The sequence below is a fragment of the Miniopterus schreibersii genome, assembly GCF_964146895.1.
Source record: "Miniopterus schreibersii genome assembly, chromosome: 22".
Taxonomy (NCBI): domain Eukaryota; kingdom Metazoa; phylum Chordata; class Mammalia; order Chiroptera; family Miniopteridae; genus Miniopterus; species Miniopterus schreibersii.
In genome coordinates this window covers 14,880,768-14,899,025 of record NC_138124.1, presented here as the reverse complement: position 1 = coordinate 14,899,025, position 18,258 = coordinate 14,880,768, and the positions used below count along the sequence as shown (strand labels likewise).

At 52.7% G+C, this 18,258-nt stretch overlaps 2 protein-coding genes across 9 annotated transcripts; one reads left to right on the top strand and one right to left on the bottom strand.

Moving 5' to 3' along the window:
• Positions 1–397: 397 nt before the first annotated feature.
• Positions 398–4,129, top strand: RCCD1 (RCC1 domain containing 1). Of its 2 annotated transcripts, none has more exons than XR_013997948.1 (7): positions 398–649; positions 1,044–1,428; positions 1,501–1,622; positions 2,174–2,272; positions 2,346–2,516; positions 3,117–3,303; positions 3,715–4,111. XR_013997948.1 is itself a non-coding variant. In XM_081124733.1 (7 exons), exons 1-7 carry the CDS (start codon positions 475–477, stop codon positions 3,864–3,866), a joined length of 1,134 nt encoding a protein of 377 aa, XP_080980859.1. In that variant the 5' UTR covers positions 398–474; the 3' UTR covers positions 3,867–4,129. The 2 variants fall into 2 exon arrangements, 1 of the variants encoding a protein (XP_080980859.1); XM_081124733.1 differs by having other exon boundaries at positions 3,274–3,303; positions 3,715–4,129.
• Positions 4,130–4,269: 140 nt separating this feature from the next.
• PRC1 (protein regulator of cytokinesis 1) lies at positions 4,270–17,072 on the bottom strand. 7 transcript variants are annotated; one of them, XM_081124728.1, is made up of 15 exons: positions 16,959–17,072; positions 14,394–14,526; positions 14,051–14,173; positions 12,878–13,111; positions 12,629–12,799; positions 11,994–12,143; positions 11,249–11,396; positions 10,345–10,481; positions 9,447–9,542; positions 9,047–9,193; positions 8,788–8,898; positions 7,393–7,500; positions 6,648–6,824; positions 6,284–6,325; positions 4,270–4,811 (listed from the first exon to the last, which is right to left on the bottom strand). In XM_081124728.1, exons 1-15 carry the CDS (start codon positions 17,018–17,020, stop codon positions 4,740–4,742), a joined length of 1,911 nt encoding a protein of 636 aa, XP_080980854.1. In that variant the 5' UTR covers positions 17,021–17,072; the 3' UTR covers positions 4,270–4,739. The 7 variants fall into 7 exon arrangements, with proteins under 7 accessions (XP_080980854.1, XP_080980857.1, XP_080980855.1 ...); XM_081124729.1 differs by having other exon boundaries at positions 4,647–4,811; positions 6,284–6,322; XM_081124732.1 differs by having other exon boundaries at positions 4,724–4,811; positions 6,725–6,824.
• Positions 17,073–18,258: the final 1,186 nt, after the last annotated feature.

Sequence of the window (18,258 nt, the reverse complement as noted above, 5' to 3'; positions counted from 1 at the left end):
TCGAGTGCTGGGTGGAACAGGCCAGTGCCCTGCGCTCCTGATGGTAGCGGCGGCCCTGGCGCCCTTTATTTGCATCTGTTCCAAACAGCCCCACCCGAGAGGTGCACGCACCCCGCTCCCCTCCCTGTGCCTCCGTAAAACTGAGGAGACGGACTGAGCCTAGAGGCCGAAGGGACTGGCCAAGGACACGAGGCCCTGCCAGCTGCAGGAGCAAGCACGTGCCCCCAGGCGCTGGCTGCAGCCCGTGACTGCCCCCCGGTGGCCATGCAGCTTTGCACGGGGGGGAGGAGCACTGTGCACGGAGCGGGCGGGACTGGGGTTCAGTCCTCTGCCCCTCTCGGTCCTAAGCTGAGCGACTGGGCACTTTCTCCGTCCCCGTCTTACAGGGCAGGCGGCTGGAGTGTCCGGCAAGGGGCCTCCTGCAGGATCTCGGGTACAGTCCTGGTGGCGGCCACGAGAGGGCGCTGCCGGGCCATGGCCGAGGAGCGCCCCGGGACTTGGTTCGGCTTCGGTTTCTGCGGCTTCGGGCAGGCGCTGGGCTCGGGCCGCGGGCTCCAAGTGCTCAGCCCCGAGCCGCTGCGCGCGCCGGACACGGGCGCCGACATCCGCCGCGTGAGCGCGAGCTGGAGCTACACCGCGATCGTGAGCCGTGAGCACCCGCCCCTCCCCGCCCGGTACTCTCCGGGTGTCTCCCCGCCCCGCCCGTCCTCTCCGGGTACGGCCCCGCCCTCTCCCGGCCCCGCCCCTCCCCTCCCGGTACGGCCCCGGCCCCTCCCCTCCCCGTACGGCCCCGCCCCTCCCGGCCCCGCCCCTCCCCTCCCGGTACGGCCCCGCCCCTCCCCTCCCCGTATGGCCCCGCCCCCTCCCGGCCCTCCCGGTACGGCCCCGGCCCCTCCCCTCCCGGTACGGCCCCGCCCTCCTGCCCCGCCCCTCCCCTGCAGGTACGGCCCCGCCCCTCCCCGTATGGCCCCGCCCCCTCCCGGCCCCGCCCCGGCCCCGGGCCCGCGGCCCCGCGTCCCGCTCAGCCGGCTCCGCGTCCGCAGGTGCGGGCCAGGTGCGGCTGTCGGGCTCGGCGGGCGGCGCGGCGGGCGGCTGCAGGGACGCGTGGGCCTCGGAGACGCTCCTCCTGGTGCTGCGCGACGGGCGGCGACCTGGGTGCGGGGACGAGCTGCAGGCCTGGGCGCCCGGCTCGGCGCTGCGCGGGGAGCCCCTCTGGGCCCGGGCCGTGGCGCGGGAGGACGGGGCGGACGCTGAGGCCCGGGCCGGGCCGCTGCCCCTGCTGCCCTGCGCCCGCGCCTACGTGAGCCCGCGGCCCCCCTTCTGCCGGCCTCTGGCCCCCGAGCTGCGGGCGCGGCGGCTGGAGCTGGGCGCCGAGCACGCGTTGCTGCTGGACGAGGCGGGCCAGGTGTACACCTGGGGCGGGGGCAGGTGAGCGTGATTGCGGACGGAGGGGAGGGAGACCCGCGGGGACCCGGAGCTGACCAGGGCCCCCTCGCTCAGGCACGGACAGCTGGGCCACGGGACGCTGGAGGCCGAGCCGGAGCCCAGGCTGCTGGAGGCGCTGCAGGGCCTGCCCGTGGCCCAGGTGGCGGCGGGCGGCTGGCACTCGGTGTGTGTGAGCGGTGAGTGAGGGCCCCCTCCAGGCCCCCAGGCCCCTCCCCTTCCAGATTCGGGGGGCGGGGCGTGTAGCCGGCGGCCTTGCAGGCTCATCCCTCACCCATCAGCTCAGGGAGCAGACGCTGGGAGCAGCCCAGCGGCAAGTCTTAGCGTCCAGACGGAGTTTGAGGCCTTAAGTTGGGTGTCATGGTTGGAGCGGGGATGGTTGAAGCCAGACTTCAGTGGGCTCAGGTCGTCACCTGCCCCTTGTGGCCTTGGGCAGGGCACCTGACCTCTGTGTACCTCAAGTTTATTTCCTGAGTACAGTGGGAACACTGCGCAAAATTAAGAAACATAAGGGTCACCTGAAGGCACTTTAGGGGGAAGGGAACCTGTTAAGACAGGAGGCTGCTGGGTCCGGAGGAGGCACCCCCTGGAGTCTGACTTGGGCAGGGGAGGCCTCAGTTGTCCCCAGGGAGTTGGGGGTATGTGTGGGGGGGGGAGTTTGGAAGAATCGGGGCTTAGGAGGCAGAGGGGCGTTCACAGCATGTTTAATGGGCCCCTTGATCTCTTTCAGAGACTGGGGACATTTATATCTGGGGCTGGAATGAGTCAGGGCAGCTGGCCCTGCCCAGCAGGAGCCTGGCAGAGGAGAGAGAGACGGGCACAGGGGAAGGTGAGTCCCAACCCTTTTCTTTTTTAATTAAACGTCAGCCGTTGTTACCATCACCACTCTCCCTTCTCTGAAGCCCCTGCGCCGAACGAAGATGGTCTTGGGGCCAAGAGAGCAGCCGGGGCTGAGGAGGGAGCCCCCGCCCCCTTCATAGCCGTGCAGCCCTTCCCAGCGCTCCTGGATCTGCCCCTCGGCTCGGACGCAGTCACAGCCAGCTGTGGGTCCCGGCACACGGCCGTGGTGACGAGTGAGTGGGGCCCGGTGGGCCGGTTCAGGGTGGAGCAGGAAGTCAGTAGCTGGTGGCTGCAGAAGAGGGTGTGTCCCCTGAAACACTGCCACTGTAAGCGTCTTGATGTGTGCTGGGCCTCAGGCAGCAAACGGAGCCCGTCTCCCTGTGGCTGCCACAGTGGCCACCAGGCTCCAAAGGTGGTTCTTTCTGGAGACAGCGCCTGCACAGGGACAGACGCGTCCCCGGCCGCCTCCTCACCTGACAGCAGCGCCTGCCCAGTCCAGCTGCTGAGACCTAAGCTCAGTGAGGACGAGATGCAGTTGGCATGTAGGGAGCTGAACTTTCTCAGTCGGGATCCTTGATCACCCCACGTGTGGCTAGACAGTTGTTAAAAAGAGACTGAGCCCTGGACAGTGTTGCTCAGTGGTTAGAGCGTCAGCCTGCGGGCTGAAGGGTCTTGGGTTCCATTCCCAGTAAAGGGCACCTACCTGGGATTCAGGTTTGATTCCTGGCCCCGGTCAGGGTTCGAGTGGGAGGCAACCAATCAATGTGTCTCTCACATCAGTGTTTCTCTTTCTCTCCCCCTCCCTCCCACTCAAAAAAAAAAAAAATCCTCAGGTGAGAATTAAAAAAATTAGAGACCGAGACTGTGTTGTGCTCTGCCCAGCAAGTATCATGATATACAGTGTGTGGCTCTGGCTGGGGGCCAGTCAGCTCAACAAACGCCTTGTCAGACAGCCCTGGTGACAGCCCCTTTCTGTCCTTTCGGTTGCAGGAACTGGGGAGCTCTACACCTGGGGCTGGGGTAAGTCACGTCAGGCTTTGCTTCTGCGATGCTTAAACCAGAGGGACAAAAGGGCTGGGAGGAGGGCAGGTGGTGAGCCAGGCTGGCACGTGGGAGGGCTGGACTGAGGAGCGGTATGTGCACTCCCGTCTAGAACAGGTCTAGGCACACTCAGCTCGGAGACGACCAGTACTTTCTGAAAAACTGCTCGTCTTAAGGGAGTATTTAGCCAGCATTTGTGAAACACTTTTTGGCGCTGGGCTCAGGAGCGAGGAACCTGAGGCAGCTGGCCCAGAGGCTGGTCTCCTGAATTCACAGCAGACGCCAGAAGTGTTGCGGCTCGAGCCCGGGACAGGGGCTGGTTTTCCCTCTCGGAGGGGAGATGCCCCGAGGTGCAGGGAGAGGACGGCCAAGGGTCTCATGTCACTGCAGGTAAATACGGACAGCTTGGCCACAAGGACACGACCAGCTGGGATCGGCCCTGCCGTGTGGAGTACTTTGTAGATAAGCAGCTCCACGTGACGGCTGTGAGCTGTGGGCCCTGGAACACCTACGTGTATGCTGTGGAGAAAGAGAAGAGCTGATGGATGTAGACAAGGGTGTAAACGGAATGTTCAGTAGTTACAGCCCGGCCAGTGTTGCTCAGCGGTTGCACGCTGGTCAGGCCACATGCCCAGGTTGCAGGCTCCTCGGTGCCCACTAGAGGGCGTGCCGGAGGCATTTGGTCAGGATCTCATCATCGATGACTGTCTCTCCCTCTCCCTTCCTCTCTGAAAAGCAGTGAAAATATCCTTGGTTGAGGATAATAAAATAAAATCAATAAAGATTTAAAACAATCCTTTTTATCAGATTGAGATGTTCTTCATTTACACGTGCACAAAACTATTAAAAAAAAAATAAATCACACTTCCAAGTAGGAATTTCTGCTTTCCACAGACTAAACCAACCAAAACCTTATTTGGGGAAATTTGAAAACAACATGATATATTATTTTTAATGTAAATACACACAAAATTTTATTTATTCTTAATATATTTATATTTAAAAGAGGACAAGTATAAACATGTCTAAAACCACCAGGGCTCCCGCGCCGGGCAGCCTCTGAACCATTTAGTGCTCTGAAAGCGGGACTGCGGGGCGTGGCATAAATAATAGTGCTCTGGGGAGAATCGTAGTGACCAACAGGGTAGCTAAAGAAGGGGCCTCACTGTGTAGGCTACAGCGGAAAAACTCCCCACAATTGATATGTGCAAAGTTCTAGATCTCCCCAACAAAGTGTCTAAGAACCCACTAGGGCTGTGACGGACTTTCGTCTGTAAGTCAGTCAGGCCTGTGGTAAGGGAACCTCTCCAGGGTTGAATTTCAAGCCCACCTGAATGCAGAGAAATGAAAGCCACCCCTCACAATAGGTCCAGTCTAGGCACAGGAAGCCACACTAGCTGTCTGGTCAGGGCTTCTTAGGAGTGGATGTTGGTTGAATTGAGGATTCGAGAAGTAGCATCAGATTTGGAGGCCTTTGAAAGTTCTCGCTGTTGGAAAACAAACAAGGTGAGTGGCAATATTCCCCTCATGCATGCCCCGCCTTGGTCAGCATGGGTTAAGTGTCAGCATGAGGCCTCCGAGGGCTGTTTCTCTGGCACAGAAGAGGTGCACAGCGCAGGCTGGGTTAGGAACAGACAGTGAGGCCCTCTGAGCACCATCCTATTAGTCACAGGTTAAGGATGTGACCCCTCTCCTCAGCCAGCCCATTCTGTTAAAACCCCAGAGAGAATCCCTTATACTTCACAAAGTACTCTTGAGTTGTCAAGTTTTGGTGTTTGAGCCTTTTATAAAACAACGGGCCAAGCCACGTATCTACCAATCCCTGGGGCTGAGGGCCTGTAACCTGCTGGTGATTTGATCTCATGCTGGAGCACATGGCAGAGAGAAAGACAAAGCATGGACGACCGTAAGGACAGGTGTTAGTAGAGGTTAGTCGGCTGGCTCAGTGCTGCCTGGTGCTCACCACCCACAGCAACCAAAACCATATGCGCCTCCTTCGGCTTATCTATAGGGAAGCAGACACATTTAAGCTCCAAGTGGGTGAAATGGGGCTGGACTGAGCCAGCCGAAGAGAACCCTGGCCAGTGATGTGGACCCACTTGTATAGGTAGAACACCAGGCACGTAATTTGAAAAGTGTCAGAATATGAAGTGAACTTCTTCAGTGCTCGAAGGAGCTAGAGCCACAGACAACTGGGCCGTTCTCCATCCCTGCAGCAAGAAGAGGGCACCCTAGCCTGTAACTCAGCACCCCCCCAAGAGTAAGGCAACCTCCCGTCAACAGGAAGATACTGAGAGAAGAAAGAACACACATTAAGTAAAGGGCAGTGCAGTTAGTGTTGGTAAATATGGAGTAGGGTACTAGGAGCTGAAGAGCATTCTGGAAAAATGACTTTCTTCCACAGCCTCATACATGCTTTCATAGCTCAATGTGGAAGAAAGAGGCAAAGGCATGGAAATGAGTGGTGGCCAGCTCAGACTAGACAGAAAGGTGGCACTCAACCCTGAGGGGTTAGTAAGGCATATACTCCAGGAAATAATCATCACGCAGGCCAAGAGCCTCATTACAAGTAGCACACAGCTGGGGCTCCCTCCCCAGGCAATGGGGCCGCTAGTCTTTCCAGCACATGGGAGACCTCTGATGTCACCATCAGGGACGGTCAGTTTTCTGTGGTGAAATAACATGATACAAAAACTTTGCCTGACTTTAGGTGGGGCTGAGAATCCAATTCAAGTCTGAACAAGTGTTCTTGTTAATCAGGTTAGTATGCTGGGAACAAGCCACAGTTATAACTCATGCCGTCTGCATCGGAACCCCTGCTTTCTCGTGCAAAGGTCTTGTGGTAGCACAGCTGAGATTATTGGTTAGTGTAGCCCTGTGCCCGGAGGAGAATGAAGCCAATAGATGACAGATTGGTTTGAGAAAGGGACATGGGACATGCAGGGGTTGCCATACAGACCTGAAGCCCAACAGTGGAGCTGTCAGAGAGGGACGGATCCTTCTAAGAACAGAGAATTAAGATAATTACCAAGAACTCCACCAAGAGAGCACCAGGGCAGTGATTGAAGGGCCACCTCCTGCAGCCAGGGAATGGTATTTCTTAAGCAGAAGGATCCAGGTTGAATGTCTAGTTGCTGCTGTCAACTTCTTTCCTATATGACCCCTGAAACCACCCCCAGCCCATGCCATGGTCAAGGCAGGAAAGGGATTCTCAGCCTCCAAAAAACTGTCCTAACTACGAGCCTGGCCACCCTTGGGAAGATACCCACTGCCCCAACTGTGTGCTCCCCAGAGACTGGCAGATATTAGAAAAGGTCAATTACCGCAAACTCAGAATACGTGCTGGCAACAGAATTAATGCTGAAGTTGCGCTGGAGGGGGGCTGAGCAGGGGTACCCACCGCTCAGCAAGCTGCCATTGAGCTCCAGGTTCTCCTTGTCAGCTCCATACCGACCACCACGGGGATTTTTTTTTCCTGAACAGGTAGAAGTGAGGACTGGCTGTAGAGAAAGGAAATATCAATGTTATCCATATAATGACCACACACAGACTGATGCCATCATTATATTATTCATGTGTCTGTAATCCTACACAGCGCTTCTGGTACGAAAGGAAAAACCTCTTAATAATTTGCAGAGCACCTATCTTGAGCATCATCTGTAAAATACTTGAAAACCTGAACACATGATAGCACAGACTCCCGCCTGTCTCCTTCGGCAAGAGTCCCTGTCTAGTGACCCAGTGTCAGGGCCAGAACCTACGTGCAAGGCCCTTGCTCAGCAGCCACTGAAGACCTGGCATTGGACTGAGCCTATGGAGACCACCCCCTCTCTTCAGCTTCCCAATCCCACCCCAGGGCCTCCCCATAACACCAGTGGGGCTCAGCATGACCATTCACTTCTTTCTCTCATTCAGTTTTTTAGATTGACCAGCTTCCACCTGTCAACTCTCAGCATCTCAATGATAACTGAATCCAAGGATCTTAGAAACTGGGACAAGTAGGTGGGGTCCCTGGATAAACAGGCGGGGGTGGTGCTGGGGTCATGCTTATACACAGAGCTTACTAACCTTGCTGCCAGAAGGTGGAAGTCGAGACATTGGGGAGCGGTAGACTGTCCCCCCAAAGGCAGGTCGCATGCTACTGTTGGCTGTGGCATTGGACGTGGTGGTGTTCAGCTAAGGAGAAGAGCAGAGGTTACTCATTCAGGTGACATGCTCAGCAACCCATCCCCAAACTACAGAGAAATGCATACGGGAAGCAGTCTAAGAAAGATGTGTTTCCACGAAGAGCTTTGAGGAAACGTAAAAACTTGGGAGCCATAAAATGGTATAATCTTCTGTTTCTAAAACTGGATAAACACCTATTTCATAATTGAGCCCAGGAGAACTGAATGCACAGTTCCATACAAAGACTCAGACATATATTTATGGCAGCTTTATCTGTACTAGCCAAAAACCAGAAACAAGCCAAAATATCCACCGACAAGCGAATGGATAAGCAAACCATGGAAAAGTCATACAGTGGATACTGCTCAACAACAGAGAGTAGTGACCTACTGATACATGCGACACAATGAATCTCTCAAAGTTATGCTGAACGAAAGAAATTATGCTAAGTGGGAAAAGCCATATGAAATGAGTCATATAAAATGTATTATATACATAATAGTAAATAAAAATAATAAAGAACAAGAAACATGTGTGTACAGCCTCTGGAAGCAAGGACAGCCCCACCTTGTGCTCTCAGCCTCGCGCACAAAGATTCTCAAACTTTTCACTAAAATAAACCTTTCTAGAACTGAATCTTACTGTGATGATACGTGTTTCTAAAACTTCATCCCATTACTTTCATAACAATATTAAGCAATAGGGAACTAGTTTCATAAAATGTCAAGAGAACACAGTAAGTAGCTAATAACGAGCATGTATTTGAAGGAAGTTTGATCCTATGAAGAAAAACCAACCACTGATACAGAACAGGCAAAGGTGGGAACTGCCCGGCCAGCATGGCTCAGCAGTTGAGCATCAACCTAGGATCCAGGAGATCACAGCTCAATTCCTGGTCAGGGCACATGCCCGGCCTGCGGGCTCCATTCAATCAATGACGACCCTCTCATCATTGATGTTCCTCCTCTCTCTCTCTTTCTCTCCCTTCCTCTCTCTGAAATCAATAAAGATATATTTAAATTGAAAAAAAAAAAAAAGGCAGGAACCAAGATCATACAATGTGACCTCTGTTTTGTAAACCTACTATTCTCAGCCATTCTCTTGGAGCTGGGGAGTGGGGGGTTACATCTTTTGTGTGCTGTGAGTCTGAGTAGAGAAGGGAAATACTGTTCTGCTCTCACGTGGACTCAACTGGAAGCCTAGAAAACCCCCTTCCCATCTCGGCAGGACAGCAGGCAGGAGCCCTGGCCTGGCCTCCACAGGCCGCCCCCCACGTCTGTGGCGCTTGCAGCTTACCCTGCGCACTTTCCCAGGGGTGGTGGGCGTTGCTCCCCGCCGCTTGCTGGGTGTCCTGGGAGCGCTGCCATATAGCATCTCTGTCTCCGTCTGCTTCCTGTTCTTTAGTTGCTGCATGGAAGTCGGAGCCACAGTGAGGCATAGCAGGGAAGGAAAACGGGGCCAGCATTCGGGTGCCAAGTCTCTACAGCCTGGGCGCTGGCAGGGTCTAGGCCGCTCCCAGACCCCCCTCCTGTCTTCCCCAGCTAGACTCACTCACCCTTTCCTGCTTGGCTCGCTCCTTCTCCAGTCGATGCAGCTCCCATTGTTCGGTCACATACTCCATGAATTTCTGCCCATTTACCACAAAGGCCTTTGAATGTTCCTGTTCCCACATTTCAATCCGGGCCTTCAACTCCTCTTCCAGCTGAGACCAGACATAAGGACGTGTTATTTACTCCAGATCTTTGGTGTGAAGCCTGAATGAAATGATTTTCCCACCAAAAATGATTCCTCCTTCCCCAGAGCATCACAAGGCTGACTCCAGGGAGTGGGACCCACAGGGGAAAGGTCAGATTAGCCGGAAATCAAAGGTGTGGGAGAGAAAATGACTGAAAGCAAAGAACATACAAAGAGTGAGGTACTTTGCAGCGAAGCACCAAAACTCTTAACAGTATTACCTTCGGGAGTGTTTTCTGGAGCCTGGCACGTTGCTTTTCCTCTTTTAGGAGATTCCCTCCACGATTTGTAAATCGACTTGGATCTGATGCTTTTCTCTGTGAAAATACATTTTAATGAGAGTAAACCTTGGGACAGGAAATCAAGACCAACGACGTCTGCCGACTTCTTGCTGTCAGACCCAGGTGTACATTACTGAGGAGACTGACTTTTGCATTCAGCAGTGAGGAGTGGAGGGTGCTAAGGCAGGGGAGGTGAGCATGAGCACTTCCACTGGGTGCAGGGAAACCAGGGTTTCCTTTGTCATCTAAAAAGGCAGGCAGGCTTCAATATCTAACGCAGTGTCTGTCACTGGCTCCCTTCCTTGGTTCGGATGTCAAAAAATTCCATGTCACCTACAGGAAATGAGCTTTGTGGAGGAACATGGGAAGGTCTGCACTCAGTCTGTTGGAGACCTCTACTTGTCCACTCACTTCCCGCCTACTGAGATGACATAGCTTAAATGTGCAAGGTTAAGGGTTCCATATAATCTGGTTCTCATTAAATCAACCCTCATGAAATGGATAAGTTAAAAAATGTAGTATGTTAGGCTACTAATTCTTCTTAACTTTTCTGTTTTTTGTTATTCTATCATGTATACAGTATACCAGAACGGTAAGCATATAATTTATATACATAAATTAGGTGTATACACTCAAAATTGGGGCAGATCATCAGAAAAGTACAGAACCAATCTTGGCCATTTGCTAAGCTTATAAAAAAATCCAGTAATTCAGAGACTTAGTGATGAAGACAGGGTTATTAGAAACCCAGTAAAGAGAAAAGGAGACTTTATAGAGGACATGCTTTCTTAACACTTCATCGTCGTCTAAGGAAAAGAGAGGAAAGTTAGGGCAGTACCTCAAACTCTAAGAAAAGCCTCCAGCTCTCCTCCCACTTCTGCACGCCTTCAAAGAGTTCCTTGTGGACCTCATAATAGTTTCTTAGCCGTACCACCTCAGCATCATGGAGCTGGAGCAGACTTTCTGTGTAGTTCTCTGCAAGATATGAGCCCAGTAGCCTTTAAAAATTCCTTTAGTGTTTAGTATCTTAACTTATTAATCCCTCATCCCCCTAAAATGGCAATAGATCATTCCTTACTTGTTCATACAAGTATACATTGTGGGTAATAAAAGCCCCGTTTGTCACCATCAGCTGGGAGGTACAGGAAGGGCCTAGGGTGTGGACTAAAATGACTGATTCTCAAACCTCTGTGTCATCTCTCACCTGCTCTTAGGTTTCTTTCATAGTTTTTGTTTCCACCCTGCCCAAGTTGTGGGCTGAGTCACAGGAAATGTCCCAAATGTGGAATTTAGTAGACAGCCTCTTTATACTCAGTTCAGGTCAGACTAGAATTCTGTTGGGCTCTGAGGTCAGGCTCTATGGGTTCAAGCGTGAGCTCTGCCCTTTACCTGCTGGGACTTTGGTTCGAGCTGCTCAACACTTACGCACCTTTGGGTCCTCACCTCTTGACATGAAATTCAGATGATGTTAAGAGTTTGACCCTGCACCTGGCACAGGGTAAGCAAGTGCCAGGTAAACTGGAGCTTCGCAACTACAGGCTACGTGACCTGCTGCTTCAGAAATCAAGACACCCCGTATTTCCCAGCAGCATTTGCAAATGCTCATTCATATAGGATGACAACTTATGCTGAAGGGCTTGGAAAGGTAGTTATATCAGTTCCACAGAGGAAGTGCTTCTTGGTGACCGTCTGCACTTCCTTACACAAGGAGGCCACAGAAAGCCAGCCGCTCCTGCACTCACCGTCATAATAAGCAGCAAAAGCCTGTCTCTGCTCCTGGCTGTAGAAACACTGGTCCCAGTACTTGGCCAGCTCCACACGGATCGCCTCAATCACTTTCTTCATGTTTTGCAATTTTAGTTCTTCCAAACGCTCCACTTCTAACTGCAGCTAAAACACAGATTATCTGTTAATGGTGCTTGTTACACTTTTACATTTGCAGAGCTTTGCAAAAATTTTCCCTTTTTTAATAAAATTACAGCACAAAACCACAGAGGTAAGTTGACACTCTTTCTAACAATGCTATCAAAAGAGCCAGAAACCTAAGAAAGGGACACAAAGGATAAAAGATGAGCAGGCTACTGCCACCTTTTCTGGTGCTTCCTGTAAAACAGACTTGCTCGCCCTGGCTGGTGTGGTTCGGTGGTTAGAACGTTGGCCCATGCACAGAGAGTTGAGGGTTTGATTCCCGGTCAAGGGCACGTACCTGGGTTGCAGGTTCGATGCCCAGACCCACTGGGGCGCATGCTGGAGGCAACCAATGGGTGTGTCTCTCTCACACTGATGTTTCTTTCTGTTTCTCTCTCTCTGCCCCTCCCTCCCACTCTCTCTAAAAAAAAATCAATGGAAAAAATATCCTTGGTTGAGGATTAACCAAAAATATTTAAAAAAAAAAGCCTTGCTCAAGGCAGAAGTTGGTCAAGACATGAGATCAAACATAAGAATTCCCGTAGAGAATGATGACCCAGCATCCCATGAGTTTCCTACCGCTTTCTTAACCTTCGCTTTCGACCCAGTCATAACCATGGCCACAGCTTCTCTCTCTTCTTCTGGTATTTGCAACCTGTCCCAGAGCTCCCGGATCTGAGCGCGCAGCCCTTCACACACTGCTTCATTTTGTGATTTTCGCATTTCCAGCTGCAGCAGGAAGAGACAATGGTTACAGCAAAGGCAGCACAGTGGCGAGCTCTCCGGCCTCCTACAAATACCTGGACCCATGTGCAGAAGCAAACCTTTAATAAGACTGTGAAGGGGTGTGTTTTCATGCCTTCTGAACAACACACACTGTAAGGCTGTCATTATGGCAGGATCTCAGACCCCAAGAATTAGGATTCAAATTTTGAATTAAATTTTTTTTTTTCAATTAAGCACTAATTTAATGATTATTTCATCCAAAATTTCAACTTCGTATTCTTAGGGCTACATATAAATTAAGTTTTTTGTTTAAAAAAAAAAAAAAAATCAAGGTTGTCTATCATATAATACTGTCTTTACCCTCTCTCATTCTCTTAGCTTACATTGGGTCCTTACATAACACTGCAGGAAAAAAATACTGTCACTTTTTTCAAATTGCTGGGTGCTATGGAGATGAGAGCCCAGGCCATATTCCGAGTGGACATTACCTGCTGTAGCAACTGTTGTAGTGCTGCAATGTTCTCCAGAGATAAACAAAAAGCGTCCTCATCTTCACACACCACATCTCTTTCAAAGCTTGTATCTGGGGTGTGATCTAAATCTTCCATGCACAGTATGATCTGTTTCTTTATGTTCACAAACTCCTCACGCCGAGATGCCTGTAAAACAGAATGACTATAAGACACCTACAGGAAAGTCAACCGGACTTTTAGGAAGTATGGACGCAGTCAGTATACCTTTGTTTCCCTCAAAGTGGCCACGTGCTGTCTGAACTGGTTCAGCTCCTCTAGACTGGGGACAGAGTCACTGTCAACGTCATAGTGCGGGACACAGAGGACCTCACAGAGTTCTTGATCTTGCTCCTGAAGCAGTTTCAGTTCGCGCTTTCTCTCCTTCTTCAGTTTAAGCAACATCTCCACCTGGGTGCGTAAATCTTTTTCTAGCTGCAAGATGGTCGGCTCTCCTTCCTCCTGAAAAAGACAACAGATAGACCATTGTTTACAGGTTCCAACTGGATTTCCTCAAAGGAAGAGTTGGACAACAAAAGCGAGCTAAATGATCGACTTCTAATTAAACTTACAAATAAGTCAATCATGGCACAATATCATCTATGCCTAACTTTTCCTCAGAGTTAAAAAAAAATGTTTTCTATGCCCCACAGACTGATAGCAAGAAGTATGTTTTAAATTAAAGCATGGCAACATCCATTAGCTGCTTCACCTCTGGCAAGCTCTCCCTCCCAGCAGCACACCCACACCTTTCTCTCCTCTCAGGCCTGCATCTCCTAAACTCTCAGTAGTCCCCACAAGGCTTAAACCAGGGTAGCAATGGGCAGTGGCACCTCATCCCGGGCTAACCCTCTGAACCTGTCTCCATGGCCCTCTTTCCTCTGGCTTCCCAGTGAGCCAAAACTGCCTTGGCTAGGTTCTCTCCTATTTTCTTTTATCCTAAGCCCTTCCTTATTTCAGTCTCCAGCTTTAATAAACAAAGTTTAAAAAAAAAAAGAAAAAAAAGAAAAAAATTTAAGCCTGGCTCAGTGGTTGAGCATCAATCCATGAACCAGGAGGTCACAGTTTGATTACTGGTCAGGGGACATGCCAGGGTTGCGGGATCGATCCCCAGTAGAGAGCATGCAGTAGACAGCCAGCCGATCAATGACTGTCTCTCATCATTGATGTTTCTCTCTCTCCCTTCCTTTCTCTGAAATCAATAAAAACATTTTAAAAAATTAGCTGCTTCAGTTCTTAACAGGGCAACTCTATGACTGCTGGAACTGGCTGACGAGGCAACACATTTCCCCCACTCCTCATGTCCAGGACCACCCTGACACAGAAACCTTCTACTGTAACCCCAAGACAAAGCTCCTTCCTAAATCTCAGACCCAAACAGGAGTCCAGCATGCCATCTACCTGAATTGGCTCAACATGCAGCTCGCTGCACAGGACAGCCAACTCTTTTTGACAGTTGGCTATGCTTTTGATGAGCCTTTCCTTCAGGTTTTCCTCTTCAGCAATCATCATATCCAGGAGATCCTAAAGGAGAGAAAACAGTCCCCTAAAAGTTTGGAACCAACGGGGGAAAAAAAGCTCAAACCAACAAATAACACCAAGAGCAATAATTTCAAATTTTTAGTAAGGACTTAGAAAGCAGGTCAGCCTGTGCTACCTCAGCATTGCTCTGATACACCACTTCAGACGAGACACCCTCATCGTTACCCACATTCCCCTGCAAAGGCACCACCACAAAACTCACCTTGATATGCTTATGTACAACTTGAGTTCTTTGCAACCGCTGGTCCTCGGGAATCCCAATTAATTCCCATATTTCCCGAAGGTGACTCAGGGCTTTCTGGAGACATAATATGGAATCCTCTGCAATCACCTCACTGAAAGCAAAGAGAAACCAGCTGCATGAGCCACTGCCTCTAACACACTAAAAGAAGTATTTTAAGAACTAATTTATTGTTAAATCCTGGACATTCTGACCTATTCCAATGAGAGTGAAAATGGGGGGAGAGAGAAAGAGACATCAGTGTGAGAGAGACACATGCATTGGTTGCTTCCACATGCGCCCAGATGGGGGCCGGGGATCAAGCCTGCAACAGAAATACATGCCCTTGACCAGAATTGAACCTGTGACCCCTCAGTCCAAGGGCCAACACTCTAACCACTGAGCCAAACCAGCTAGGTCAAGGAGTCCGTTTTTACTGTAGGAAGCCAGGGCACCTTAAGAAGGGTTGCAGAAAGCTAAAATGGGATTTAGAAAAATAAACGGAAGCATAGGGTTGTTCCAGGGACGATGAGACGTTATTTCCCCTTCTCTTTATTAATACTTTAGGAAAAACTGAAATCACTGTAAAAAGGGAAATTACTCAGGCCCTTGTAGATACTGGGGCTACTTTATCTGTTCTTAACCCTCCTCAGTTAACTTGCCCTCTCCCTTGGAGTAAAGCTTCTTTATAAATGGTAGGGATAGCAAATCAGCCTAAATCAGAACCTGCTCCCTTCCAACTTGTGGATGTTAAGGGGCAATATAAAGAGTGTCCCTCAAAAATGTATATATAACTTAACAGCTGATAGCTCAATTGATGTTTCTTTCTTTTCAGATTTAGCCCATTGGAATTAATTATTCAGAGTGTGTACACATTTTTGGGGGACACCCTGATATTCTTACTAGTGAAATCTGCCCCAATTCACCAGATAGGGAGAGATTTTCTTTTTAAATTCAAAATGAAAAGGGAGCCCACTGTCTGGGAGAACATATTTGCCAATGGTACATCTGACAAGGGGTTAGTTTCCAAAACATATAAAGAACTCATACAACTCAACAAAAGACCAACAATCCAATTTAAAAATGGGCAATGGACCTGAATAGACACTTCTCCAAAGAGGACACACAGACGGCCAAGAGACACATGAGAAAATGCTCAACGTGGCTAATCATCAGAGAGACGCAAATTAAAACCACACTGAGGCATCACCTCACACCTGTCAGAATGGCTCCATCAACAAATCAACAAACTGACTCCTGGTGGCCAGGGGTGGAGAAAGGGGAGCCTTAGGGCACCGCTGGTGGGAATGCAGACTGGGGCAGCCTCTACGGAAAACAGTGTGGAGGCTCCTCAAAAAATTAAAAATGGAGCTGCCGTTTGACCCAGTGACACCACTTGGAGGAATATATCCTAAGAAACCGGAAACACCAATCAGAAAGAATATATGCACCCCTGTGCTCACAGCAGCGCAGTTTACAATAATAGCTAAGATCTGGAAGCGGCCCAAGTCCCACCGGCAGGTGCGTAGACAAAAATCAGCGGGACGTGAACACGGTGGAACCCTACGCAGCTGTGAAAAAGGGCCTCTACCCTTTCAAACCTGTCTTTGGGCCCGTGCCTGCGGGGCGGGCAAGGGCGGGGCCGGCTCCTGGTGAGTAGCGCCCAGCGAGGAAGGGGTAAGGGGCCCAGCAGGGAGCAGACGGGGTGGGGGCTCAGCCCCGTCCCGCCAGACTCCGGCGCCCTCGGGGCTGTGAACCTGGGGCGGGGCGGGCGAGGTGCGGAAAGAAGGTGGGCGGCGCGGGCCGCGCCCGGTGAGACCCGGGTTGTGCGGGCATCTCGGGGCCAAGCGGCCCCCCACCGGCCACACCTGCTGCTGCCGCGGCCCCTCGGAGGCCGGGGGAGCCCTCCCAGCCCATAGCGGGAAACCAGAGGAAGCCTGGGAAGAAGGGACCCCCCGCGACACCAGGAGCCCGGGGGCGGGGAAGCGGCGGGGGCGGCCAATGGGAAGTCAGGTTTGTCCAGGGGAGCAGGTGGGCGGACACACGGGGGACAGGGGTCGCTGGGACACTACCCCCCACCCGGACCCCGGGGCCCTGCGGCGGCTGCGGGGCGCCACGGGCTCCGGGGACAGGCCTGGGTCGCTTCCCACACGAAATAACCTCGTGGGACCTTCACTGTACAGGTGAGGCAACAGGCGACACGTCGCCCGAGGTGACACGGCCAGTGGGTGAACGACGGCGTGACCAGGGCGGCCCCGCCTTCCGGCCGGACCCCCCCCCCCCCGGGCACCGTCCGAGGAGCAGCGAGGACCACCGGGAGCAGGTCCACGGTTCAAGCCGCGACCTGGACACGGGAAACGACGAGAAACACGAGCCCCGCGGCTCCACCGAAAGGCCCGCTCGCCGCCTCCCGCCCCGCCGCCTCCCCGGCCTCCCCGGCCTCGCTCGGGCGCGGCCTGAGGTGACACCCGAGCTCCGGGCCGAGGAAGCCGCAGCGGCCCCGCACCCGGACGGGCGTCGCTCCGGCCCTGCCTCCCTCCCCCGCACCTTCTCCTCATGGCGAACGTCTCCCCGCAGCCCGACGCCGAGGCCCGCGACCCACTCCGCATTGAACCGCCGCAACCTGCCGCCGGCGCCCGTTCCCACAGGCTCTGCGGCTCCGCGAGCCGTTAGGCACCCGCGGGATTTCAAACCAAACATCGGGGCGGGGCGGCCCTGCGATTGGCGCCCCGGCCCGTCGCTCCGGGCCAAACCCCGCCTTCGCCCCGCCCCCAGCGGCGCGTTCCGAGTGCGCAGTGCTGGGACCGCCTCCTGCGCATGCGCCCAGGCCACGCCCGCGGCGCGGCGCGGCACTTCCTCGCTCGGCCACAGGCGGCGCTCTGCGGGGAGCCCTCCGGCCGCTGGACCCCGCCCTGCCGCGCCCCCGGGCGGTTTTGCTTTTAATGTTTTGTCTAATCCTCACCCGAGGATATGTTTTATTGCTTAAAACTGACTTTAAGAGGGAGAAAGACGGAGGGAGAGAGAAAACACCAACCCGGGCCCGGCCGCGAGCGGCACCTGCGCCCTCCTGACTCACCCACCAGCTCTAAGCAACCGAGCCGCCCGGCCGGGCGGGCTCTTTTATTGTTAATAAATGTTACGTATTAATTTGGGGGCGAGGGAGAATCGCGGGCTCGCGGCTGCGCCTGCTGTGCACGCGCCGGCTGCTGCGGGATGGGCCGGCCGAGCCCGCCCCGGCCTTGCAGGGGCCCTGCTCCGACCCGCCGACGCTGCCTGTCCTCCCCGTGGCCCCGGCCAACTGCAACTTCTAGACATTCCCTTCCCTTGCCCTTTCCCAGAAGGAAAGTCAAGGGAGCCCGCTTGCTACAGTTCGGGACATTTTCCACTCCCCCAAGGCCTCCCCGCTCCCTCCCGCGCCTCCCCCCTCTCCCAGGAGGTGCGCGCAGCACCTTTACCTTCCTCCCTTCTGAGCTCCAAGGGCCCTGCCTTTACCTCCACAACGAGTTTCCTAAGCCCATTTCTTCTACAAATTACTTCTACCTCCAGGACTTTCCAAATAAATGTTACTTTTAAAAAAAACACACAGAACCTCATTGGTGCTTTCAACATCCTTTGTCAACAGGGTGCCAAACATTTGCCCCACTAATATCCTGGCCCTCAGGCACTACTTTTAAATCTTAGGGTACTTTGCTGGTTAACTTGAGAGTTTTTCAGAAAGCTTCAGAAAGTTGGGATCTCCAGACATGACCCCAGGGCCAGCATGGTAAGGGTGCAGATAAGACAATTTTGCAATGGTGTCCTTCCCGCTGTAGCTCTAAAGCTAACCAAGTCAGAGACTCGTTGGACG